Source organism: Carettochelys insculpta, chromosome 1, assembly GCF_033958435.1.
Source record: "Carettochelys insculpta isolate YL-2023 chromosome 1, ASM3395843v1, whole genome shotgun sequence".
Lineage (NCBI taxonomy): Eukaryota > Metazoa > Chordata > Testudines > Carettochelyidae > Carettochelys > Carettochelys insculpta.
Genome location: NC_134137.1, coordinates 226,945,340 through 226,972,712, shown reverse-complemented (window position 1 = coordinate 226,972,712; position 27,373 = coordinate 226,945,340). Strand labels below are relative to the sequence as shown.

Genomic DNA, 27,373 nt, shown 5'->3' with positions numbered 1-27,373 from the left:
CCTGATCTCCGTGGCTCCAGAAATCTGCTCGTGGGCAGGGAGAAACTCACACACAGAATGAGAGAATTTCCAAGCATGGTCTAGGGTATTAATGTTAAATGGATTATTTGCTGTGAGTGTGCCTATCCCTCTGTAGCTCTCTTGGACCTAATACCAACCCTTTGGGTTCTGGCAAACTGTGCATCGGCTATTAGATAAAATCTAAACCAAACTTTTCCTGCAGCAATATCATTTTTATTTGCTCAGCCTGTCATCTGTGCATTGGTTTATAAAATTCTACATTGATTTATATAGAGAACCTCAGTGACTCACCGTGGGATACATAAGTGGGAGTTGCTGTAGGGATCTGCTGTCAAAGTAGCAATGACTTGGGTATTCCAACCTATCTTGTCAGTGTTTCCTAGGCAAGCTTGCCATTATGAAAGACAGTCCCTTACACCAAAGAATTACAACAATATTCAGGTTACTCCGAGTCCCAAAGGACTAATCACTTACCTAGGTCATTTGCGTCTTAGTTCTCTCGCCAGATGTGATGCTTGTAGCCCATCCTAAAATAAACTATGTAAAGATTTATTATCTAGGAAAAGGAAATAAGAGTTATTTACAAGATTAAAGTACGTAAACATAGATATACGCACAAATCTATTCCAATCTTAAGTTTAAAACAGTAATAGAAGATTCTATAATGAAATCCCCTGACCTTTAGGGGTAACTCAGGCCAAGCACTGGGGGTCTCTTGTGTATGTTTAGTAACCCTTGCCCCCTCCAGAGTCGAAGCGGCGTACAGTATACCCCCGCTTTACAAAATTTTGACATACATGTTAATGGTATTAACATGAATATCGAAATCCTGGCCTCCAGCTGCCTGCTTCCCACAGGGGGTGCCACTGAGGGGAGGGAAGCCCTCAGCCCCAGGGAGCTGGGAGCCAGGTGCAGCAGTGCCTGGTCAGTTTCCCGGCTCCTGTAAGCAGGAATGCTTGCCTTCTGGGGGCTTGGAAGATGAGGGAGCTGGGAGGAGGGAGGCAGGGGGGAAGCCCTTCTGCCCCCTGGCAGCAGGGATCCTGGAGCAGCAGTGCAGGCAGCAGGGAGCTGGGAAACTGACCAGGTGCTGCTGTGTCTGGCTCCCAGCTCCCCATGGTTGAGCAGGAGTCTGGAAAGTGACATGGCACTGATGCACCTGGCTCCAGGCTCCCAGGGGCTCCCAGGAGGAGGGAGGAGTCTCCCTCCCACAACTTACGCGAAATTTGAGTTATGCAAACCTTGCTTAAATCGGGGTTTTGCTGTGTACGGTTCCTCCTTGTCAGGGCTTTTTATTCCTTGCCCTCTTCTGCTTTGATTTGCCAGTTCAGCTGTTGGGAGCAAGTCGTGTGCTCCACTCCTCTTTATGGAGAGTGGGGAGCAATCAACAGAATTTTTTGTCCTTGGATGTTTTGCAATGGTTCATCTCATGCAGATGAATCTCCCTTCATTGGGCAGAAAGTAACATTTGCTGTTGGAAATTGGTGAATAGTCACAGAGAGGTAGCTGTGTTAGTCTGTATCTTCACAAAACAGCAGTCATGTAGCACTTTATAGACTAACAAAATAATTTATTAGGTGATGAGCTTTTGTGAGGCAGACCCACTTCTTCAAGTCTGCCCCACGAAAGTGCATCACCTAATAAATTATTTTATTAGTCTATAAAGTGCTACATGACTGCTGTTTTGTTTTGTTGGAAACTGGCATTTCATGCTTGTTAATGCTTCTCTCCTGTCTGGTGAGGTACACCTCTTACATATTGTACAGTAAACCCCTGAAACACGTGACTTTGAGTTGCGATTAACTTTCATTAATGCGAATTAAGCACAACTCAAAGCTGCTCTGCAGCTGTCTTCCCGCCCAGCTCCCCCAGCTGGGGGAAGCTGGGTGGGCAGCCACAGCACTGCTGCAGGTGTCTGTCCCTGGACATGAAGGTGCAGCACCACTGTGGTTGTCTGTCTCCTGACTTCCCCCAGCTGATTGGTTTCCTGGCTCCTGCAAGCAGAGGGAAGCCAGGAGCGGGGAAACTGACCAGCATGTCACCGGTCAGTTTCCCAGCTCCCACCAGTGCTGGTCAGTTTCCTTTCTCCTGTGAGCTGTGGGGAGCAGGAGCCTGGCTCCCAGCTCCCTGCCTCTCAAGGGAGACAGGTTCCCCAGGTTACATGAAAATTCAACTCAGGCAGAGGTTGCCAAGAATGCAACCTCCGTGGAAGTCAGGGGTCTACTGTATCACGGGATACAGATATTATGACGTTAATGCATGCAGCAACTGAAGAGTATTTCATAAAAGCTAAACATTCTTATAGTTTGATACCTTTTTTAACACTCCTAACCCACTAGTGAGCCAGACAGGTTCTAGCTATGTATTTATAAGAGTTCAGTTGAGACATTGGTGTCTAGGCATGAGCTGTCATTTGGTCTGCCACATCAACATTGGATTCCTGAAAGAGCTGAATTGTGTTAGTATTCAGATGGAAGATCTTCGAAGGCAAAAACAATCTGTCGTGTACAATTTTTGTGTATATGACTTTTAATAATAGATTTAGATATGACAACTTCCGAAACAAGTAGCTTTTCTTTTCAAGCAAGAGGAAGCCCTTCTGCTTTTGGCATGCAGAGGTTGGAGCTCAGTCCCATGCTGGAATGGATACTTCACCAATATTGTGTAGACGTCTTAATTTGTTGTGGGTCATATTCTCAGGTGGCGTAAATCAGGATGTACACCAGTTACACTAGCTGAGAATCTGCCCATGGGTTCTATAGCAGTGTGAGAGCCTTGACGATCCAAAATAAAACTTAAGTGTCAGTCAAATCATGAGATTCTTGGTTTTCTCCAGTTCTTCCTCACACATTGAAGTCCTTAATACTTTTGCCTAAGGAAGGATTCCAGAATCTGGCCATATTTCTGAACAAAGAAGATGCATTTTTTTTATTAGGGGAGCTAGTGATGCAGTTGGAGGAAACACAGGTCATCTATGTGCCAATGTATCTGATTTGCATTTAGGCTACAGTGAAGACACCCAGCTGTTCGACAGTGGAAAAGTCTGAATTTTACACTCACCTAATCTGTTGTTTTGAGCAATAATGATCTACCTCCCTTCAGTCCCTTTCTACAATTGCTAACTGAACTCGACACACTTCTGGTTGTGTAGTGGATGCCAATTAAAAATGTTAACCATGCTAATTGAATAAGAATGCTTGAATAGAAGTATGACCTCATGTCTAAAATGGTAATGAGTACTGTTAAAACCCATAGCAAAGAATCAGTGGGAACAGAGCAGAAGCTTAAGTGATGAGAAGAGCTGCTGCAAAGTGATACAATATAATACCTGGCAGCCAGAGCCCTGCAAAACAGAAAAGATATAGCAATGTTGGACTTTTAATCCTACTTAATAAATAAACCAATCAAATGTTGATAGTGTACCTATCTTTCAGACCTCCATTCAGTGAAGCACTTAAGCATATTCATAGATGCTAAGGCCAGAAAGGACCACTGTGATAACCTAGTCTGCCCTCCTGTATAACTCAGACCATAGAACTGTCCCAAAATAATTCCCAGAGCAGATCTTTTGGAAGATCATCCAGTCTTTAAAAAATTGTCCTAGTGGAGAATCCCCCACAACTCTGTTAATTGTTCCAGTGATTAACTGTGCTAAATTTTACACCTTATTTCCTGATGAAAATTAGTTTAAGCATGCAAGTAATTGCTTTCCAGTTAAACAAAGCACTTGCGACTATACTTAGGTTGCATTAAATTTAGGTGATTATGTCGCCATTTGCGTTCTTCGCTTATTCATTTAATGAATTTGTTGTTCGCTGGTATGAGCTGAATCACCAAGAAATCAAGAGCAGGCATCACAGAACGATGCAGCGTAGATTTGCCCTGGGATTCTTCTGCTGCTAAATAATGAAATCCCTGGATGAAATCATGAATCCTGATAGATTATAGTCATGCACATCGAACCAGGAGAGGAAGAGGAGTCATGTGACAGAGGGTCAGCATGACACCCCCAGACTCCCAAGTCTGAGCAGAGATGGCTTCTCCAGAAGGCCTGAGAACCCTCTCTGGTGTGCTCATTCAAGGTGCTGGTAAGACCTTGTTTGGAATGCTGTGTATGATTCCAGTCATCCATGTTTGAATTTAAATTGCAACAGCTGCAAAGAGGCGACACTAGGGCGATTGAGGGAATGGAGGCCTATTTTATGAGAGCAGATTAGAAGAGCTTGGCTTATTTAGACTGGAAGGAAAAAAGAGGGCTGAGAAGGGATATGATTGCTCTCTGTAAATACATTAGGGGTAAATACCAGGAAGGGTAAGTAGCTATTTAAGTTAATGGATGATGTGGGAAAAAGAAAAAATGGGTATATCCTGGCCATGAACAAATTTAGCCTGGAAATTAAAAGGTTTCTAACAGAGAGGGTGAAGCTGTGGGAGCAAATGACTTAATTAGTTTTCAGAGTGCCCTGGACAAATGAGTACAGTTGTATGATGAGGTTGCGTGTGTTGGTGGCGTGCAGGGCCCACCAGCCCAGGTTTCACTTCTGATTTATGGTCTATCTTTCTAAATGGCATTTTTCAGGGCTACCGCTGGCAATTGTTTTTTCCCCAGAATATTGGCGGGGGGGTGGGGGAGAAGTTGTTATGTAGAGTCTTCCTCAGAAGCATCGAAGACTGTCATGGCTGGATATAGAAGCCCGGGTGGGGTGGGGTGGGCCAGGGGCTTGGGGTGCAGTAAGCACTCTCTCTCACACAGGTGCTTGCCCAGCTGGTTCTTGCTCACATGGTTGAGGTGTGACCAATCCCCATATATGGGGTCAGGAAGACATTTTCCCCCAGATCAGACTAGCAGAGGCCTTGTGTGGGGAGGAGAGGGGGAAAAAGCTTTCACCTTCCTCTGCAAGGTGTGGGTGTGAGCCACATACCAGCATTACTTGGGTGTCTCTGATCTAATCATTTCCTTGACATTCCAGGGTCCTCGGTATTGATGCACCTCAGTCCTTCCTGTTCTCTGCCTGGAATAGTCTAGTCTCCTATGGATCTAATTTTCTTTTCCCTCATTTCCACTGTTGGGTTCAGTGTGTGGGATGGGTGACACTGGTCGCCTATGATACACCAGAGGTCAGCTCAGATGACCTAGTAGCCTCTTCTGGCTTTTCACTCCATGACCCTGTTCTTGTCACTCTGGTGCTGTGGAACGGACTCAGGCGGGGGGTCTCCCTCTTGCTGCCGCCCATGTGCTCTTCCATCTTTGCTGTTCTTTGAGCCCTGAGCTGCTGGACTGTCATCTAAAGCACCCCGGCAGCCCTGCTAAATTCCCTGCTCAGGGTTCTGTGCTCTACTGTGATATAAATGTTTAATAGTATTAACTTAAATCTTATGGACTCCAGGGACAGAGTATATTTCACTACCTGTTATAAATGCTGTTCTTTTTTTTTTTGTCAGTTACAGAGTTCGTGGTTTGTAGGGGGGCCGAGTGAGCTAATTAGAGCTTCATTGCCCATCTGCAGGCCTTTGAGAGTGGGGAGAAGCTGGGGCAGTATCCATAGACCAGTGGAGGAAGCTGCCACCTGGTGATGAAACAGTAAGATTGTGATGTTATTTGAAGAGGATCAATACAATTGATTTACTCTGACCTATCTGGACAACCACCAAGACATGTCCCTGAATGGTTGTGTGCAGGTGGAGATCTGCACATGTGCAGTGGGGTTTCTGCTGTGACAGAGAATGTAAAAACGTTGTCACCACACAACCCTGTATGAGCAAGACAGTGTCACTGGCTGCAGGCCCCTGACGTGCCTGAGGGAAATGAGGTGAATTTCAAGGTTGTCATTGTGGGAAAATGCAAGCTGCTGGAGAAACTTAGCCCAGGCTTGGTCTCCCTGTCACTGCAGGTTTGACTGCCATCTTCCCTGGTATCAGAAAATATGGCCCCTTGAAAGCTAAGGATGTGCTATGGAGCCTAGATTCAACTGCTCTGACCTGTGTGACAGCTACTCCAGTTGGAATGGCCAGGCGTGGAGGCGGAAGACCCTGCAGGATCTCTGCACAGTAACAATTGTATGTATCAAGAGGTGGACTGGGCTGCTCTGACCTTGCCTGGCAGGAGAGGCATGAGTTTGACAGAGGCTTGTGGGGAGGAGGCGCACACTAGAAAACTTCCTATAGGAAACATCTTCCCAGTGGGAGTGAGGTCTTGGCTTATGGAGAAGTCTCTTAAGCGGAAGTGAGGAAGCCACAGTTCTTGGGAGTCCTTAAAATTTGTCTGGATAAAATTTTAAGGCATATTTCCTAGTGAGCCAATGTGGAAGTGGAACTGAAATGATCTGTCCCCTTGACCCTCCCCCCCCCGCACCTTCCCCAGAACTTCAAAGTGCCTTTCAAATATTAATTAAGAGGGATTTAATTAAAAGGCACTGTCCATAATAGATGGACCCTCCCCCCGCTACCAGCCCTGCCAGTCATTGAGCCACTGGGGTTGATGCAGGAATAATCTTAGTTGGCTAAGACTATTTTGATGTAGTTTTGGAAGAAGAATGTACGCCACTGTTTCCAGTCCGGGGCTGCAGTCTGTGTGCCTGTGAGTGTTTGAATGGGCACAGCTGGGCATGGATGCTGCTTGGCCTTCTACCGAATCCTGTGCTAGCCTCTGTGCTGACCTTTAATCAGAAGATTAAAGCTCTTTGGCTCCCTACCTCTGGCTGCTTTATTACAGCTAATATTCCCCTGTCTGGGCCATGATTTATACTCCACTCACCTGTCACTGACATGCTCCCCACAGCTGCAGAGCTCAGAGACCCATGACTTCAAACAGAACAGTGTTTGTTTTTACTGTGCCAATGGAGGAGAGGAATGCTTGGACTCCCCAGGTGGTTCCTCAGAAGTTTGCAGCTAGGCTTCAATCTGGAGCAGCTCGATACAATCTGCTGCCCTATGCAGAATGGCTGTGTGTGCCCTTCCCACCCCCACACCCTTATAGCAGCAAGTGCTGCCATAAAGACGCCACCTTGGAAGGACCCCCGCTGTTCTCCTCCAACCTTTCCCAGCCCCACTCTACTTTGGGGATCTAGCCCCAAGATCACTATCTGCTGGGACTCACAGCAATGGGGGGGTCCCTCTCTCCCACTCATTGGGGGTGGTTTAATTATCTTTGTTGGAGAGGAGCTATAGAGGAAACCTTGTGTTGCTGTAGGTTTTGTGGCATAGCCTCAGTGTTCACCTAGAAATCTGCCACGCTAGGCAGCCTGTGTCTAGAATGGATTTGGACTTTATTCATGGTCCAGAAAGGAAAGGTGATAACTCATGGATGGGCTGATGAGTGCTCTCCGTCAGAAATAAACCATCCTTGAAGCACAGCAATATCAGGAGGAGGGTGGCATCAGAATCTGTCACCCCTACGTTGTTGGTACTTGACACTATGCAGTTAGAATAAAGTAGTCCTAAAGCTGATGCAAAAGGCCTGGCAGGACCACAACAGCCTGGGAGGGTCTGCGAGTAGCATCAAGCCTTGTGTCATGGCTGCTCTGCCCTCTCTTCCTTGTTCCTGCAGCCTGTGTAGAGTGCAGAGAGTGATGTCATGGCCTCCCACTGATCCCCAGCTGCTAAATCGGCCTCTTGGCATCTCTGCAGTCTTGTTGCTTTCAGTGAGTTTGCACAGGTGCACCTTACCGCAATTTAGTGAACAAGTCTGCCTGAAGCTCACTTTCTTAGCTGAGTACTTTTTTTTGTTGTTTCCCTGGTATTGTTAGAGGAGAACTGAAGTGTCACTTCCATAAGTGTAAAATATGTTTTAAGATCTTAGTAACAGAATAGATAGATATAGAGGTTCACAAATAACTAAAGTGATGCTGATTTGGGACTGCAACTTGTATCTAACAAGGAGGAATGCTTCTGTTTAGTTTTTGCATTTGAAATTTGGAAAACAAATCCATAAAAGGTCCTTACTTTAATGGGATTGTTTGAACAAAAATAAAACTTGTGTCTAACATTCAAGAGAATCGGCAGGTGGAGGTAGTCTTTGTAGTGTCATTGTTCAAAGTTCAGTCAAGTTTACACAACAAACTTATATTGGTACAACTACATCACCCAGGGATGCGAAAAATCCACACCCTTGAGCAACCTAGTTATACCAAGCTAACCACCCTGTAGACAGCACTGGGAATGCTTCTCCTATCAACATAGCTACCAGCTTAACTATCACACTGAGTGAAGCCCTTCCTTTGGCATAGCAGTGTCTTAGCTAAAATGCTTCTGCAACACAGCTGCACCAGGGCAGCACCAGCTGTGCAGCACTGTGTGTTCAGAGAGCCCTATGTGAAGTACAGAAAGGGAGCAAATGACATCTGCGGCGAAAGGTCTATTTGTTCTCTCCTGCTAAGTGATCGTATCAGTCCTCACACTCACTGGGGCAAAGCAGCATTTCTGTGTGCTTTCTAATGGGATGGTTCCTCGTAATAGTCCTTTGTCCTGGGCTGCAACTTCTCATATGCAAAGCACTTTCTGAAGCCTGCCTGGGAGCACAAGAAGGACGAGTATGAAGCCTCCCTTGTACCCCATGTGCACAACCCTGGTGCAGGTGCAATCTCTCTAGTGTACTGAGCTTAGGGACTGCTTCCAGCCAGTGCTCCTTGGGGCACAAGAGGAGGCGTGGCCAGGCTCCCTCCCTTTGGCCGGGTCTACACTAGACCTTAAAGTGGATTTGTAACTATTCAATTCCAGCTACGAAAATTGCGTAGCTGGAATCGATGCATCCACAATAGACTTACCTGGCCGTCCTCACTGGGGCAGGTCGACAGAGAGGTAGAAAGAACAGTTTATCTTTACTCCTCGTGAGATTGAAGGGTACAGAGGTCATCAGTTGACCCCTCCAATAGTTTGATTTCATGCATCCCCGTTAGGAGCATGAAATCGAACCCCGGTCAGGGTCAATGTTCTGGGTAGTGTAGCTGTGCGCTTTGTCTGCACAGTTCCTCCTGGATCTCTGCTCTGCAGCCAATGCATGCCAGGGCCCAAGAGTCGCGATCTGGTTATAGCTAATCCTGCTTCACAATCCTGCTCCTCCTTCCCTTGTCCTCAGCAGTTACTCTGACAGGCTTGTTTGGGTTTGTTTTTATGCATCTCCTCATCGCTACTCACCCCGTCTGTTCCTCTCCACTGCTTTCTGCAGCTCCACAGTAGCTTTCCTCTCCCTGCTTGAAAAGCGCTGTAACCGAATCCCTCTGGACTGCTGTTCTCTGCCAAACCCTCTGGTTTCCAGTGGCTTCCTATCCTGACCCTCCAGCAATTGAGATCCTAACTCTCCTTGCCCACTCCCTCAGTGTAGAGGAGCCAACTTCTCCAGTTCCTCAGGTGGTGCTTGACCCCTGCCCCACTCCATTCCTTTCCCTAAGCCCTCAATCCCAGTCCCATCCTGATCCATCTCCTCCTCCAGTCTCTTCCTGCCTCCACTCCTCCTCCTTCTTCCCAGTGCTTCCTGCACACCGTTGAGTAGCTGAGTGTGGTGGGTGGGAGATGCAGGGATGAGTGGGGCGGATCTGATCTCTGGCATGATTGGTGGGTGCTGAGCATCCACTTTTTTTTCATGGTGCTTCAGCCCTGAAGCACCCACAAAGGTGGTGCCAGTGCCCCAGTGTCTCCTGGCTTGGTGGTTTGCAGAGGAGCTGGTGGAGAGGAAGTGTGTGGGATCTGTATGCTGGGGAATCAGGGCAGGGGTCTTCCCACAACAGTTTAGGTAAGTCTGAATGGGACTTGCTGCTTGCAGTGGGCAGCCTTCCTTTGTCCCCAGCTAGTGCTGCCAAATCCTCAAGGCTGGTTGTCAGCTGTTCTCCAGCTAAGAATGGCTGGTCAGGGTGTGGGGTGAAGCCTGGGTGTGCATTTGTGATTAACCCTTCTGGAGAAAGCATTCACATTTCCCTGCAACTTCCCTGCACTCACAAGCAACTCTGCTCACCGCTCATGTTGAAATGAGCCTGTTTGGTTACACAATAGGGGCACAATGGAAGCATGGCTCATCTTGTTCTCTGGGCTGTGCATCACACTTCTCAACAGCCTGGTGGGCAGGAGGGTGTGGTGCTTTGTCCTTTTTTGGTAGTGCTAAGGGAACATGAAACTCTTCTCTGAAGATATGTTCCGCTCCTCTGAAAGGTAGTGGAGACAATGAAGGTTTGGTCACGTTGGCCCAAGGCCTCTGTACCAGTTCTAATACTGGGCCATGGAGGCGGAGGACTCAGGGAGGGGAATTCTACAACGAAAGAAGTTTGGCTGTGAATGGGATTTCCCTCCTTTACTGTATTTAATCACAGACTGAGTGTGTAAGCTCAGTGGATGGTGAGGGATGAAAGATGCCAGACTGAGAGACCTGCAGAATGAAGTGTGCATCCATAGAGCAGGCAGCAGCAGGACAGGCAGCTCTCCTACACACATGTCCTCACCAGTGTGCCTTGCACTGAGCGGGCCACCTGTAAGGTAAAACTGCAATCCAGCTTCCCTGACCCATTCTGTCTGTGATGCCAGTTCTGAGCTGTCCAACAAGACATCAGTCAGTTCTAGGTGTAGTGTCATTATTTAGGAGGAGGCCACCTCTCTTCGAGAGCCCCCCAAGATGTCCCTCCATACCTACGGTCTCCCATCTTTTCTTCCTCTCAGACGGCTTACGAGAGCAGCAGTAAGCCCTTCCCCTCCTTCTCGGCTGTGCTCCTGGGAGTTGTGTGGACCCTCCTCAGTGCTGGAGTCCTGCTGTCTCTTTTCTTTCTTGTCTTCACAATTCACTTCAGGAAAAACAGGTGAGAGATGCATTTTCGGGTTTGCTTTCCATCTTCCACTGTGGAATTATCACATCAGCTGGGAGAACAATTTCCAGGGTTCTCATTCCTCCTGCTCCAGACTATAAGGTAGTCATCAGTCTGGGGTCAGGAAAGCATTATCCCTTTAGAATAGAATTGGCAATTATGTAGGTCCTGTCTGGTGTATAGACAGCTGGAGACAAAGCGGCACGTACCATGGTTCTGCCCTGGCAGGGTAGGGAGATGAGCTGCTGTACAAGGTGACCATAGGCCTGATCTGCTGTTGGATCACTTATGTTCCCAAGCGCTGGTGTGAATGGCAGCCAAGGAGTGAAGGTGATCCATCCCATTTCTGTGTTTGGCTTTGAGACAGCTCATGTCACCACCTCTGAGATCTCTATTGGTGATACTTAGCCGAGCAGTGAGTGGGGAGGACGAAAGAGACTCAGTGATTCATGGAGTCTGAGGACATCACTTCAAGCAGTGCATTTAAGGGAATGGAAACATCCTGGTTTCAAACCATAAGACTAGCCAAAGTGGGTCAACCAATGGTCCTTGTAGTCCAGTATCCTGTCTTCCAACAGTGCCAAATGCTTGAAAGAGAATGAAGAGGACACTCACTAGGAGATCCATCCCTTGTTGTCCAGTCCCAGCACCTGGCAGTCAGAGGGTTGGGGATACCCAGCACTTTGGGTTGTATCCCTGTCTTGGCTAATAGCCCTTGATGGACCATCCCCCATGAAATTATCGAATTCCTTTTTGCCACAGAACTCCAGAACATAGCACTGATTAAAAAAAGTAGGGGCTCCAGCCACCACCACAGTGGCACCGGCAACAGCCAGGAGCCCAGGCCCCTTTGAATTGCTGGGCCCTAGAGCAACTGCCCTCCTTGGCATTTTCTCTTCATACACCCCCTCCAGTGTGGCAGGCCTGCCCATGCACCACTCAGGGTAAGGGGATGAAATTAAGGCAGAGGAAGTGTAGAGTACACGGTAAAGAGAGTTTTCTGAATGTGAGGTGTGTTCTATGGAATAATCTCCCCTAGGGAAGGGGTAGAAATGCGATCAGTTGGGACTGGGCAAAGTACTAGAATTGCTCAGAAACTATGGTGATGTGTGATATAAGATCCTGGATAGCATAGAACAGAAAATGTGCACCAGAGGACATTCTGCCCTGCCCCCTAGGTGGACAGGAGGATTGAACAGGGATTTTCTGTCTCCAATTTCTGTTGTTCTATAATATATGGAGGATTGGCCAGTGGTTAGGGCCCTAGTCTAGGACTTAAGGGCCTAGTCAAATTCCTTGCTTTGCAAGAGACTTCCTGTGTGAGCTTGGTCAAGTCACTCAGTCTCTTTGTGCCTCAGTTCCCTACCCTGTGAGATGGGGCAGTGATATATTATCCCTTTTATGTAGAGAGGATAATATCACTGCTGTACCTCAGAGGTTGCCAGCTGATTAAAGATGTTGAGGCATACAGACACTATGGTAGTGGTAGTCCTATAAGAGCCACAGGGAGATGGTAGAATTCCTTGGGAAGAATTTCAGCGGGTGCACAGGAAGCTATTTCAAGTAGGCATCCCCTGTGGAGATCCCAGCAAGGTAGGAGAGCCTAGCCCCTTGCTGGCGTATAATAAAAACTGTGTAGGAGGTTAGTCTGTCTGATACGTAACTCTCCTTTCATTAACTCTCACTCCCTCATTTGCTTTGTTCCTTGGAGAATTGTGAAGATGTCCAGCCCCAATCTGAACATTGTGACACTGCTGGGCAGTGGCTTGACTTACACTAGCGCTTACCTCTTTGGGGTTCCAGAGCTGAGTTTGTTGTCTGGAGCCTCGATGGAAATGCTCATTCAGGTAAGTGGAGTGAATCAGATGGAGTTATGGGGTTCTTGTCAGGAAAGATTTCTAATGTCCTCAGCACTCCTGATGAACTGTGACAGTCTCCCCACCCTGACTGCCTCAGTCACCCCACCCTGACTGCCTCAGTCACCATGCTGAGCTCATATTTTCATATACCAGAAAACCACTAGACATGTCCAGTTGGAATGTTAGCGTGTGGCCAGGCCTACATTACTGGAGAAAGTCAACCTACCATATGCATCAGAGGGGTAGCCATGTTAGCCTGTCTCTGCAAAAACAATGAGAAGTCTTTGGCACCTTATAGACTAACAGATTTTTTGGAGTAAGCTTTTGTGGGCAAAGACCTGCTTTGTCAGATGCATACCACCTAAGATATCCAAGTCCAGCTACAAGAATAGCATAGTTGGAGTTGACATACCTGAGGTTGAATTTGTGTGGCAACCCCCACTACAGGAGGTTGATGGAAGAAATTCTCCTGTCGACTTCCCTTATTCCTCATGACAGGGTTGACAGGGGCATCATCAGCATTTGATTTAGCAGATACTTACTAGGCCTATTAAATTGAACCCCAGGAGCTCAGTGTCTGGAGCGTCAATCTCCCAGTAAGCGAACACAAGCCCTGAGAGAAAACAACTAAACAAGAGAGAATATAAAAAAAGTTCCAAGGAGAGAGTACAGTTTGTGCGGCAGCTGGCTGTGCAGGCAGGCAAGCAAATTTTAAAAGATGGGTACAGAGGGCATGGGGGGTGGGGACTCATAGCAGGGGCAGCAGGACAATAGGCACTTTATTGCAGGCACAATATCGCTTGGAAGTCTTCACAAAATCTACTAATTCCTGATTTCTGACCTGGATGTCTCTCTTTCCAGCCAGGGACTCAGTGCAGAGCAAGCGAGGTGTGGGTGTTGGGGTTGATGGGAACACTGCAGAGAGAAACGGCATTCAGGTCTCGGAGGAGGCAAACAGCCTGGAGCGAGTAAGAGGCAGGGAGATAGTGTTCAGCCACCTGGGTGGAGATACTATTAGTTGAGGTGCCAGTCACTGCTTTCTTGGTGCTCGAGTCACATGCATGTTTCAGTCACTCTCCTGCTGCTTTGGTTTGTTTTGCTCCTCTAACAACAGCCTTCGGTTTCGCTACAAGCTGAGGGAAAGGGAATGGATTACTTCCCCACAGCTTGCTCCTGGCTCATTCTGCCTCAGATACACGCACTGAGTGGCTGGTAGCTGTCACAAAAGTGACACTCACAGGTCTTGGATGCAGTCCCTGCTCCACCTCTCAGTCCTGTGGTGCTGTCCAATAACATGCACTGTCTGGGTAGCAGCTTTGCTATTAAAGCACTGTGTCTCTCTCTCTCTCTCTGTCTTTTTTTTTTTTTTTTTTAATACAAAATTCCTGTTCCTGAAGATGAAAGGCAGCTGCCCACAGTGGTGTCTTGATTGGGAGGATTCCTGGATTTGACTGGAGTTCCTCAGCCCAGAGTTTTCAGGCATGGGATGGCTGGCAGATATGGGGTCCCTACTTACTGGTTTTCTTTTATTTGTTTCTGTGGGTGTTTGAAAGACCATTGGGCCAGGGAAGGGGGCAGAGCTCCCTTGGGAGCAATGTGGGAGCCCAGGAGGGAAAGGGTACTTGTAGCTGCCATGTTTCATTGTCTGGTAACAGGAACCTCCTGTACCACATCTCACACTCTCTGACTTCTGCCTGCCTGCAGCTGAGACTTGGCTTGCTGTGTGTTGGGAGCTCCCTGGTCTTCGGGCCCATCCTAGGGAAAAGCTGGCGGCTGTACAAAGTGTTCACGCAACGGGGGCCAGAGAAGAGGGTGGTGAGTACTCGCAACACATGCCCCATGCACTGGAATGCGGATGAACTTCAGCTGGGAGGTACTGGGGCTCTCCAGGTGCTCTGCGTGGAGAAACAATGGGAAATTCTTGAAAAAATATCACTGTACAAGGTCCCTGAATCATGAGCAGAATGTGGATGGGCTCAAAATGAGACACAATAGGGAATGTGGGAAGGATACACGGGCTCAGCAGTGGGATATAGAGCTTCAGGTACCAGGGCTACAGACATGGCTTAAAACATAGCTAGACTGAACCTCATTCCTCTCTGCCCTGTGTAGTCATTGACATAAGGGTAAGTTGCTACCAAATCAGAAGAATAGTGGAAATGACACTAGCAGCAAGGCAGTAGGCCAGAGAGAGCTTAGATGCCTGATTGATTTAGAGCATTTGTTGTTCTGCCAGGTGTCTTTTGCCCATCTGGTGATGATCACGGGTCTCTGTGAAATGAGTTGACTGATCTCCTCACAAAATGCACCAGCGGGATTGTTATTATTTGGTCCTCTTTTTGATAGTCTTCACAATGAGTCAATGGAGACAGAACTTCCTTTCCCTTTTGGAGGGGTCTTCTTTGGTGTAGCATTAAATGAGGGGCTTTGACTTTGCCACTGCTGATGTTTTCTGCTCATTCAGCTGATAAACAGAGGTTTTCGGTCTCCAGGAGTGTTGAGCTGGCTCCTTTTACCAGCACTAAATTCACACACAAGTGTTTTAAGAAAGAAGAAAATTCTTACAAAACAAAAAAAATACCTGACAATCACCTCATCTTTAATCATCAAATCATCTTCAAGGGCAGGTCTCTGGGTGCCCTAGCTCCTTGGTGGTGGCTGAAGTTTGTTTATAATAAAAATCTTCAACCAGCCTTATTGCAGGGCATCGTTGACGTATCTTCTGGGGGTGTCGGTGTAAATCAAGTGTCTTTTCTAGACTGCAATCCCTGGGAAGTGATACAAGGCCACAATCAACTCCTGAGCCCTAGCCATCTTGTTTCCGGAGCACTGTCTCTGGGCTGGTGGCCTGGCACTTAATTTTCAGCACCACCGTGGGGAGGCCCCTATGCTCAGATATCTGGATCTTGTTCACAGACTTCGTTTGAATGATGATGTACCTGGAATTTAAATTTGGATTTGGAACAATTCTAATTTTGGGGAGAGTAGAGAAAGAGAGCTGGATTTAGGGATTTGGATTGGCTCCTTAAGGTGAGAAAGCCCTTTGTGAAATTCGGTTCTGGACCTGCGTTTGGCTCTCCAATAGTACCTGTAATCTGGAGCTGTTTGGATCTGGGTTTTCATTCAGAACCATAATCTGGTTGTTCAGGTTTTTTTTTTTTTTAACATGAAAACAAGTGAAACAAATGTCAGGAGCTATTCCTGACCCTCCACTCAGCCACTTAAGAGAGGGCTGGAGCAGACCCTCTTTCTACAGGGGAAGTATGCTGAAGATCTCTGTGCCGCACAGGAGAAGAGGAGGCATGCTGATTCTGAAGAATGTATGCATTATCTGTATTGATTATCATGAATGTTCCCAATAGATTTATGTTTGGGATTCTTTTTATTGCTAACTGAATGGGAGTTAATGGGTTAAATCGGCCTGAGCTAACTTTGGACTGCAGATACCAAAAGTCACTGAGTGTAGCCAGCTGGACAAGGGAGGAGATAATGTCTTTGCAGTTTACCTCCACAAACTGGGATTTGGCTAGTCCTGCAGCCTGAGGTTAGTCTCCAGATTGAAATTCCGGGGGGTTTAAGGTGGAAAACTATCAAACAATAAGATTTTTAAGTAGTTAAACTGAACCTCAGAGGAAAGGGGAAACAGAGGGACTGCAGGGAAATTGGCTGTAACATGATTGCTAGATGCTGGGCCACCAAGATAAGTGGGGTCCCTACTTGCAGAGGAGGCCAAGCTTAGGTAAGACAATAGGCATATACAGGCCTTTTTTTGGTTATTTCAACGTGTCTTCTGCTTCTGACATTCCTATGGATAAGTAAAGCATACCCTGTTTTGAACAAGGTATTCTCTGTTATTGTGTTTACCAGTTGGCCACTGGTCAGTTTCCGAGAGGATTCTAGAGCAGGGGAAATGCCAAATTGGTTCTGCTGGACATAATGTAGCTGAGACACAGGATGCACTGTCAAAAAAGGTCCAGTTTAAATCAGTGGGGTGAATTGTGGGATGTGACTCTCAGTGCAGGGGTAGGAGCCCACAAAGAGAATCAGAGAGAGAGATCAGAGGTGCAGCTCATCCCTGAACCGTAACACTGCTGTTCTCTGTATTGCAGATTATCAAAGACTTCCAGCTGCTGGTGATGGTTGTGGTGCTGGTGCTGGTAGATGCCATGCTGTTTGTAACATGGATTTTCTCTGATCCAGTTCACTGCTTCCAAAGCCTCAGCACATCCCTCAGAGTAAGAGGACAATGTCAGGAGGTTAATCAGTGCACCTTTGTGTCTATCATGCTATCATTCAGATCTCTGCAGGTGCAAAAGATGGCTGGGTATGGTAGAGAGAAGTTCCTAAGCCACAAAACTTGGAAGTGACCTGCCTCAGGGTTCTGAGATGTAAGCAGAGTTCCAGCCAAATATGCTTGAAGCTGTATGGAGCTCTGATTTGCTACCACTATAAGTTCTAACCAGTGACTTGTCTATTCTGAGCACCACCTGGGCTTTACAGCTCTCCAGCGCGGGAGACTGCAAATTTGCTGTGGCAGGGGCAGAGAAATTTTAAAACTCAAGTTTAACGAGCATGTTGGCTGATGAATTCTGAAGCAGTCCGGCTTTCTTTCTTTAATTCCCTGCTCTCAACAGCACATTGCCAGTGTTCAGACACTTTTCCACTTCTAAACAACCTCTTAAACCATGTATCCACTTGTCTGTTCGACCATCCCTCTGGGCAAAAACAAGAGCCTTCATTTTTGTATTCTGATTGCTTCCTAGGTGACTGACAAGGGCATGGTGTGTTCAGTGAATTCAGTGCAGTTCTGCACATCTCTCTACTCAGAGCTTTGGCTCATTCTCATGTTAGGGTATAAGGTATGTAACGTTTCTATTCACCCTTTCATCTCATCTCACCTTCTTCCAGTCTAGTTACAAAATGTTGGTGCTGCTAAAATTCTCTCCCCCAATACTCTTCCTGGCCATTTCATTCCCTTCCTAAGCTGCCTCAAACCTTCAAATTCAAGGTTCTTTTGCTCATCTTGAAGGTTCTTCTCATTTCGATTCTACCCCATTCTGCATTCTCCTCTCCTTTTGCCCACCTTCTCTTATCAAGCCTCCCTCACAGAAGTCCTCTTTGAATCTTTCTTCCAGTTTCAGCTTCATGCTTTCTTCCTTGCTGACCCTTGTGCCTGGAACCATCTCTCTCTCTCTCTCTCTGTTTGCCAGAAAACTTTTCTCATCTCCATTCAGATCTCTCCTTAAAACTCATTACTCCCATGACATCACAGATAACCTAAAGAGCTGGTATAGAGGACCCTGAGCCTGCATGGCAGAACTGTATTAATTATAAACATTTAAAGTTTGTTTATATGGGGAAGCTTACTAACATAATTATACCACTATAATTACACTCATGTATTTATACTTGTATGACTTCCTGTCTGACCATTCTTATTGCAGAATAATGGCACCTCTAAACTAGGAGGACAGATTGATCTAAGCTGTGCAACTCAAATTGACGTAACTTAGTTTTACTTAACACAGGGATAGTGTGCTGGGTTAACAGAAGATCTCCCATCAACTTCTCTTAATCATCTCATCCCAATGGAATACTGCCATTGATGGGGGCATGATCAGCAGTTGATTGAGTGGGTCTTCACTAGACAGGCTAAATGGACCCTGTGGCCGGGGGAAGTCTGACGTGAAAGAGCGCCAAGATGGCGGCTCCCGTGCTGAGGCGCTGCAGCTCTTGGGCCGCGATGGGCATTTCCAGCCTAGCAGGGAGCGGGCCAGTCTCTGCTGGCACCGTGGCGGAGAGCTGGGGCTGGCAGAGGTGCTTCAGCTCTCAGCGGGAGCTGCAGAGGCGGTAGGGAGCGAAGCGGACAGGGAGCTGCAGACCGGGGAGTTTAAGAGGGAGAGCAAGTGATCCTGCCGCTGCAGAAGCTACCAGGTGAGAGCGCTGGCTTTTGGGGTGGGTGAGTGAGTGAGTGTGCTTAACTGTTTGAATTTGAACTACCATTTTGATTTCAGGTGGGTGAGTTTCAGTTTCAGTTTCAGTGGCCCTTGGGACTGCATGCCTGACCTCTGTTCCCTTGATTGCCTTGGATCAGCCTTCCCCTGTGTGACTCACAGGGGGATGGGCCTAAACTAGGCCAGCCGGCTTTAAAAGCCAGAGGCAAGAGTGACCAGGGGAGCGAAGAAAACAGGGAGCTGCAGACAGGGGAGTTGAGGGAGTTTGACAGAGGGAGGCCTGTCATGGTCAGGAAGACGCACTACACCTGTGCCAGCAGTACTACTGTCTCCTCCACCTGTGCCTGTAGTCAGACAGACTGCCTGACCATGGATGTCTCTACCCAGATCCTGGTGTGGCTTTGCAGGGACTGTGGCTTGCAATTCACCCTTACCCATATCCAGGCTGGAGGGACCATCCAGTGTGAAAGGTGCCTGCTGGTGGGATCTCTCAGGTGACAGGTGGGAGAGCTACAGGAGGAGGTAGCCAGGTTGAGGAGTATCTGACTCCACGAGCAGTTCCTGGATACTATTCAGGTGGAGACAGCTGAGGTAACTGTCCCAGTACACAGGACAGCTAATAAACCACTGGTGGAGGAGGACAGAGATCAGGGTGGACACAGGCAGCTTGTTACTTCTGGCAGCAGGCAGTGTTCCACCCCTGCTCAGAACCCTCCCACCGTGGCACTAGGAAACCATTACGCTGTACTTGATACAGGAGACAAAGAATCACCCCGTACAGCAGAGGAGAAGCCTCGTACCCCCAAGGCTGGGAAGTTTGCTGCCACCACTGCGAGGAGGAAACGTAGTGTAGTGGTGGTCGGGGAGTCTCTTCTGAGGGGGGACGGAGGCACCCATCTGTTGCCCTGACATCTCATCTTGGGAGGTATGCTGCCTGCTGGGGGCCCATATCCGAGATGTTATGGATGCGTTGTCGAGGTTTATCCGGTCCTCTGACTACTATCCCATGCTTCTCACCCATGGGCACTCATGATACTGCGAGGCGTGACACTGCGCAGGTCAAGAGTGACTTCAGAGCACGGGTGGCGTGGGTGAGGGAGTTTGGGGCACAGGGGGTATTCTCCTCAATCCTGCCTGTCAGTGGTAGGGGCCCAGACAGAGACAGGTGCATCCTAGAGGTGAATGTCTGGCTTCGAAGATGGTGTTGCCAAGAAGGCTTTGGCTTCCTCGACCACAGGATGCTATTCCAGAAAGGACTGCTACGCAGAGATGGCGTTCACCTTTCAAGGAGGGGAAAGACCGTATTTGGACACAGACTGGCTAACCTAGTGAGGAGGGCTTTAAACTAGGTTTGACGGGGACAGGGGAGCAAAGGCCACAGGTAAGTGGAGAACATGGAAACCTGGGATGGGTTGGAAATGGAATGGAGCATGGGCTACAATGTCAGAGTGAAAAGAGGGTCAGGGCAAAACAGGGAGGCAAGATCAAATCAATATCTTAGATGCCTGTATACAAATGCAGGAAGTATGGGTAATAAGCAGGAAGAACTGGAAGTGCTAATAAATAAATTCAACTATGACATCGCTGGCATCACGGAAGCTTGGTGAGTTAAAACACATGATTGGTTTGTTGGTATTGAAGGGTACAGCCTGCTTAGGAAGGATAGACAGGGAAAAAAGGGAGGCGGTGTTGCCTTATATATTAAAAATGTAGACATGTGGACTAAGGTGGAGATGGACGTGTTGAGACTCTCTGGGTTAGACTAAGAGGGGTAAAAAACAAGGGTGATATCCTGCTAGTGGTCTACTACAGGCACCTACCCGGGCGGAAGAGGCTTTTTTTAAGCAGCTGACCAAGTCATGCAGGGCCCAGGATTTGGTGGTGATGGGGGGACGTCAACTATTCAGATGTATGTTGGGAAACTAATACAGCAGGGCACAGACTATCCAGTAAGTTGTTGGATTGCATTGGAGACAATTTTTTATTTCAAAAGGCTGAAAAAGCTATGGGGGAAGCTGTTCTAGATTTGATTTTAACAAATAGGGAGGAATTGGTAGAGAACTTGAAAGTGGAAGGCAGCTTGGGTGAAAGTGATCATGAAATCACAGAGTTCACAATTCTAAGGAAGGATAGAAGGGAAAACAGCAAAATAGAGAGAATGGATTTCAGGAGGGCAGATTTTGGTAAACTCAGAAAGCGGGTAGGTAAGGTCCCATGGGAAGCAAAACTGAGGGGAAAAAACAGCTGAGGAGAGTTGGCAGTTTTTCAAAGGGACATTATTAAGAGCCCAAAAGCAAGCTACCCCGCTGCATAGGAAAGAGAGAAAATATGTCAAAGTCCATGTTGGCTTAACCAGGAGATCTTGCATGATCTCAAAATAAAAAAGGAATCATTTAAAAAAAGGAAACAACGACAAATTACAAAGGATGAATATAGGTAAACAACACAAGAATGCAGGAGCAAGATTAGAAAGGCTAAGGCACAAAATGAGCTCAAATTAGCTACAGGCATAAAGGGAAACAAGAAGGCTTTTTAGAAATACATTAGAAACGAGGAAGACCAGGGACAGGGTAGGGCCATTGCCCAGTGAGGAGGGAGAAACAGTAACAGGGAACTTGGAAATGGCCGAGATGCTTAATGACGTCTTTGTTTTGGTCTTCACTGAGGAGTCTGATGAAGGAATGCCCAACAGAATGAATGCTAGTGGGAAAGGGGTAGGGTTAGAAGTTGAAATAAAAAAAGAACAAGTTAAAAATCACTTAGAAAAATTAGATGTCTGCAAGTCACCAGGGCCTGATGAAATGCACCCTAGAATACCCACGGAGCTGATAGAGGAGGTATCTAAGCCTTTAGCTATCATTTTTGGAAAATCATGGGACACAGGAGAGATCCCAGAAGACTGGAAAAGGGCAAATATACTGCCCATCTATAAAAAGGGGAATAAGAATAACCCAGGAAGCTACAGGCTAGTCAGCTTAACTTCTGTGCCAGGAAAGATAATGGAGCAGGTAATTAAAGAAATCACCTGCAAGCACTTGGAAGGTGGTAAGGTGATAGGGAACAGCCAGCATGGATTTGTAAAGAAAAAATCATGTCAAACCAATCTAATAGCTTTCTTTGATAGGATAACAAGCCTTGTGGACAGGGGAGAAGCAGTGGATGTGGTATACCTAGACTTTAGAAAAGCATTTGATACGGTCTCGCATGATATTCTTATCAATAAACTAGGCAAATACAACTTAGATGAGGCTTCTATAAGGTGGGTGCATAACTGGCTGGATAACCGTACTCAGAGAGTAGTTCTTCATGGTTCTCAATCCTGCTGGAAAAATATAACAAGTGGGGTTCCGCAGGGTCTGTTTTAGGACCGGTTCTGTTCAATATCTTCATCAACGATTTAGACATTGGCATAGAAAGTACGCTTATTAAGTTTGCAGATGATACCAAGCTGAGAGGGGTTTGCAACTGCTTTGGAAGACAGGGTCATAATTCAAAATGATCTGGATAAATTGGAGAAATGGTCTGAGGTAAACAGGATGAAGTTTAATAAGGACAAATGCAAAGTGCTCCACTTGGGAAGGAACAGTCAGTGTCACACATACAGAATGGGAAGCGACTGTTTAGGAATGACTACAGCAGAAAGGGATCTAGGGGTTATAGTGGACCACAAGCTAAATATGAGTCAACAGTGTGATGCTGTTGCAAAAAAAGCAAACATGATTCCGCGATGCATTAACAGGTGTATTGTGAAGAAGACACGAGAAGTCGTTCTTCTACTCTACTCTGTGCTGGTTAGGCCTCAGCTGGAATATTGTGTCCAGTTCTGGGCACTGCAGTTCAAGAAAGATGTGGAGAAATTAGACAGGGTCCAGAAAAGAGCAACAAGAATGACTAAAGGTCTTGAGAATGTGACCTATGAGAGAGGCTGAAAGAATTGGGCTTGTTTAATTTGGAAAAGAGAAGATTAAGGGAGGACGTGATAGGGGTTTTCAAGTATCTCAAAGGGTGTCAAAAAGAGGAGGGAGAAAATTTGTTCTTCTTGGCATCTGAGGATAGAACAAGAGGCAATGGACTTAAACTGTAGCAAGTGAGGTTTAGGTTGGACATTAGGAAAAAGTTCCTAACTGTCAGGGTGGTCAAACAGTGGAATAAATTGCCAAGGGAGGTTGTGGAATCGCCATCTCTGGAGATATTTAAGAACAGGTTCGATAGATGTCTATCAGGGATGGTTTAGACAGTACTTGGTCCTGCCATGAGGGCAGGGGGCTGGACTCAACAGTCTCTCATGGTCCCTTCCTGTGCTAGTATTCTATGATTCTATGACCCCTGGTTGATCGATCACTGCAGCATGGCTCCACCTAGTGGAGACATACCCTAAGAGTGCCATGCCAGGAATAGCAGCGATGTATCCATATAATTACAGTGGTAAATTTCCCTGTGTAGACATGCCTTTAGTTTTTATATAGCAATTTCCATTTGTTAGCTCGTAGGGTTTTACACAGATACCATTAACCCCATTTTGCAGGTGTGGAAACTGAAGGTATCTGGGGCCCAGGTTTTTAAAAGTATATAGGCATTGCTGAGATGTTTAGGAGTGTATATAGAGATACCAGGGAGCTTAGGCTGTGTATACATTGCACACTTCACAATAGTGCAACTGTGCTATTGTAAGGTGTGCAGTATAGATGCTCTTTGCTACTGGGAAAGAGCTTTCAAGGTGACAAAATAAAGTCACTCTGAATGAGGAGCAGTAGCTTCATTGCTGGAAGAGTGTTTTCTACTTACGAAACACTGCTCACACTGGTATTTTTCATCATTCTGGGCTTTGGTATTCTCAGACCTCTGAGCAACAAAAGTTTTAATGACAAAAGTGCAGTGTAGACATATTCAAAAGGGATGTAGACACATCCGATCCAAAATCCAATGAGAAGGCTGATTGATTTCTATATGCAAGTCCCTTAAGTATATAAATAAGCAATTACGTGGCTGTTCCCCTTGATATCATGTGCTGATCACATACTTCAGCTACTTTGCTCCTATTCTGTGTAAAATTTTCCGCAAATCCAGAAGGGTTATCTTTTATAGCTGTGACCTGTGTGAACTCTTTCTGTTCTTACCTTTAAAAATTCTCTTTCTTAATGCCAACTGCCCATAATTAATAATTCAGTGAACCTGACTCTGGTCTCATTTGCAGGGTTTTATACCTTTGAAGCACCACTGTCTTCCCTGGAATAAAGCCTGATTTACATCAATACAAGGGATAACAGAATCAGTCCCTTTGTGTCCTTACATCACTCTTTATCATCCAGGGCATTAATATTTTCAACCCCTAGGGAAGAATTTCGATATTCTCTCCCCATTTTACAGGCACAGAAATGAAGTGACTTGCCCAAAGTTGCACAAACAATTAGCAGCAAAGCCTTTTCCAAAAACCAAAAGTTTTTAATCTATCCTGTGGTTGTTACGTTAGAACAGTGGTTCCCAACCCATTTTGACATCTCAGAAGGACTTTGTGACCCCAGCCAAGTCAAAACCGGTGAGGGGAGGAGGTTCTTCCCGGAGAACCACCCCCCCCCAAGTCCCCTGTCTTAAACCCCTCTCAGCCCCAAAATGCCCCCACCTGCCACCCCAGCTTAAATCCCTCTCAACTAGGGTTGCCAGATTTTTAGAAAACTCATTTGGGACAAAAAGTAGTCAAGTAGCACTTTAAAGACTAGCAAAATAATTTATTGGGTGAGCTTTCGTGGGACACACCCACTTCTTCAGACCATAGCCATACCAGAACAGACTCAATATTTAAGGCACAGAGAACCAAAAACAGTAATCAAGGAGGGCAAATCACAAAAAAATGATCAAGGTGAGCAAATCAGAGAGTGGGGGGGGGGAGGTCAACAATTAGATTAAGCCAAGTATGCAGACGAACCCCTATAGTGACTCAGAAAATTCCCATCCCGGTTCAAACCACGTGTTAATGTGCTGAATTGGACTATAAAAGCCAGCTCGGCTGCTTCCCTTTGAATAGCGGTGCGAAAGTTTTTTTTCAGTAACGCGTACTTTTAAGTCTTTAACAGAATGTCCCATTCCATTAAAATGTTGACTGACTGGTTTGTGGATCTGGAGTGTTTTGATGTCTGTTTTGTGCCCATTAACCCTTTGTCTAAGGGAATTAGAAATCTGTCCAATATACACTGATTTGCTCACCTTGATCATTTTTTTCTTATTTGTCCTCCTTGATTACTGTTTTTGGATCTCTGTGCCTTAAATATTGAGTCTGTTGTGGTATGGCTATGGTCTGAAGAAGTGGGTCTGTCCCACGAAAGCTCACCCAATAAATTATTTTGCTAGTCTTTAAAGTGCTACTTGACTGCTTTTTGTTTTGATAGTATATAGACTAGCGTGGCTCTGTCTCTGTTACTATTCATCATGTGGGACAAGCGTCCCCACCTGCAGGATCCCTGCCCTGTTGCACTGAAATGGGACTCAATTTAATTGGTTTAACAGCTGGAGGTCTCCTGTTGGCTGTTAAACCAATTAAATTGAGTTTCATTTCAGCGAGGCAAGGCAGGGCAGGGACTGGGAGCCAGAGGAGTGAGCAGCAGCAGAGCCGCAAATGGCTCCTTTAAGAGCAACCTGCAGCTCAGAGCCACCCAGCCAGTGACCCTTAGAAAATCTCATGGTGACACGTGTTTGGGTCCTGACCCATCGGTTGGGAATCCCTGCATTAGAGCAACATCCCATTTTACCACAGGATCCTGTCTTAATCTGTCCTCTGGATACTGTTCCCAGGACAGTCGTATAGTTTTTAATGGGAAATAGATGGCTGTCTGTTCTGGCTCAGGAGATTAGAAATTGGCTATAGATCTTTTCAGCTTTTTGTCATGAGTTCACAGGTGGCTTGTGGTTGAAATTGTGACAGTGTGATGTCTGCTTGATGGTATTCTGATGTCTGCTTAGACTAATTTGAGTCTTGGTCTAGTTCCTAGTGAGAGAGACATTAGTATCACAGAAGCACCATTAGAAATGAAGTAGCTGGAACTCCCATCAGAGAGGCTGTAATGGGTCATGGTTTACAGAAGCTGCACGCCCTTCTTGCCCATAAAGATGGATTCTCCCGCTTGAGGAGTATCCAGCTGCCCTGCAGGCTCATGCTCATTACAAGGCAAGGAGGCAGCATGTCACTATCCCTGTTTAGTGGATTTAGCATTAAGTATGTTCTCCTGCAGCACCTTCCATAAACATCCAGGAAATTTTGCAGAAGAGAAAATAATTGTGCTTTACAAGCCAATAGTCCTTGCCTTTCTTCTTAAAATATGTACTATCTACTGCTGTTTTTCCAGTCTACTGTTTCCAGTTTTTTCCTTTCTTGCCAGTTTTTTTTTTCCAGTTTACAGATGGCATCTCACTGTTTCCGTGGAGTTACACTCTTGTTTCTTTTGATGGCAAAGCTATGCTAGCTGTACATTCGGCCAAAAAGTTGATCTAGTACATGCAATTCCAGCTACAACAATTGCATAGGTGGAATTGACATATCCTAGATTGATTTTTTTTTTTTAGCCATCCACAGACTTCCACGTCATGACAATGAGGAATACCAACCCAGAGCCCTAATGGTTTTATGTAGCATGTCCTCATTAGGTGCGCAAAATAGATTGCTGGAAGATTGACCCTCAGGGAGTTGATCTTGCAGTAAGTATAGACATACTCCTAGTTTCTTCTGTTTCTTTTACTTTCTTTAAGGAATTTCTGTCTCTGTCAGTCTTTGGCATTCTTTGTCCAGGGCTCCTTTTCATTTTGGATTCCTTTACCATTCTTACTACTCATTATGCTCTGTGGCACTCTCTGGCAGGCCTGGTGGCGGAGCAGGGCAAAAGGAGTAGTTGCCCCCAGGCCTGATATTTCAAAGGGGCCTGTAGCTCCAGCTGCCACCACTACTGAAGTAGCAGCAGTGACCGGAGCTCTGGGCCCCTTTGAAGTGCTGCAGAGCACTGTGGCACTGGTCTGCATGGAGCTCTGAGGGAGTCTGTGGGGAGCCACCGAGAGTGACTGCCCCAAGTCCTGCACCTTCCACCTTTGGCCCTGCCCTTTCTGGGGACAAGGAGCAAGGCCCTTCTCCAACCTTGCTCCCAAACCTAAGGCAGCTGTTGGCACCACTGCCCTCTGGCAATCTAATCCTGGGCTTCTCCCTCACAATTCTACTAATACTTCTCAATCTTGACCTGTAACACCCCCTTGCTATTCCAGTCCTGCCCTCATCTCCATCCAGCTCAGCCTATGCACGTCAATTCTGAGATGCAGCTACATGCTGAGTATTTGCTGCTGAGCTGCCATATCAAACTGAACTTCTGCATTATAGATCAAAGAGTGTTTAATTAGCATTGCACTGAATGTAGTTAAGCTTCGTTGGCTCAGCATGGGGTGGGGGAAAGACTGTGACATCCAGTAATTTTCTGCACTCTGGAAGACTATAAAACCTCTTCTTGAAAACCAAATTCCTTATCCCTATTTTCTGATTCCAGAGCATCTTGTTGATCTATGGGACATACCTGGCAGGTCTGACCGATAATGTCAGCGCTCCACCAGTGAATCAGTCCTTGAGCCTTATTGTGGGTGTCAACCTCATTTTCCTTGCTGCGGGAGCAGTTTTCTTAGTTAACCGTTTTTTCTACATGTGGCACAACCTGGTCTTTGGTTTTACGTCTGGAGGCATCTTCATCTGTACAACCACAATCAACTGCTTCATTTTTGTTCCACAGGTATG

General features: G+C 46.4%; 1 protein-coding gene across 6 annotated transcripts in view; it reads left to right on the top strand.

The window, feature by feature from the left end:
• Window positions 1-27,373, top strand: part of GPR156 (G protein-coupled receptor 156) — a 51,041-nt gene that overhangs the window by 12,219 nt on the left and 11,449 nt on the right. Inside the window, exons 1-9 of one of the 6 annotated variants that reach the window (XM_075000593.1) lie at window positions 2,273-4,106; window positions 5,461-5,599; window positions 5,910-6,075; window positions 10,660-10,796; window positions 12,514-12,649; window positions 14,366-14,476; window positions 16,771-16,896; window positions 17,425-17,520; window positions 27,132-27,368. In XM_075000593.1, the coding sequence (XP_074856694.1) occupies window positions 5,971-6,075; window positions 10,660-10,796; window positions 12,514-12,649; window positions 14,366-14,476; window positions 16,771-16,896; window positions 17,425-17,520; window positions 27,132-27,368 (948 nt within the window). In that variant the 5' untranslated portion in view covers window positions 2,273-4,106; window positions 5,461-5,599; window positions 5,910-5,970. Of the gene's footprint in view, window positions 1-2,272; window positions 4,107-4,784; window positions 6,076-10,659; window positions 10,797-12,513; window positions 12,650-14,365; window positions 14,477-16,770; window positions 16,897-17,424; window positions 17,521-27,131; window positions 27,369-27,373 lie in introns of those variants that run through there. The other 5 variants (XM_075000583.1, XM_075000577.1, XM_075000621.1 and 2 more) reach the window with 5 other exon arrangements.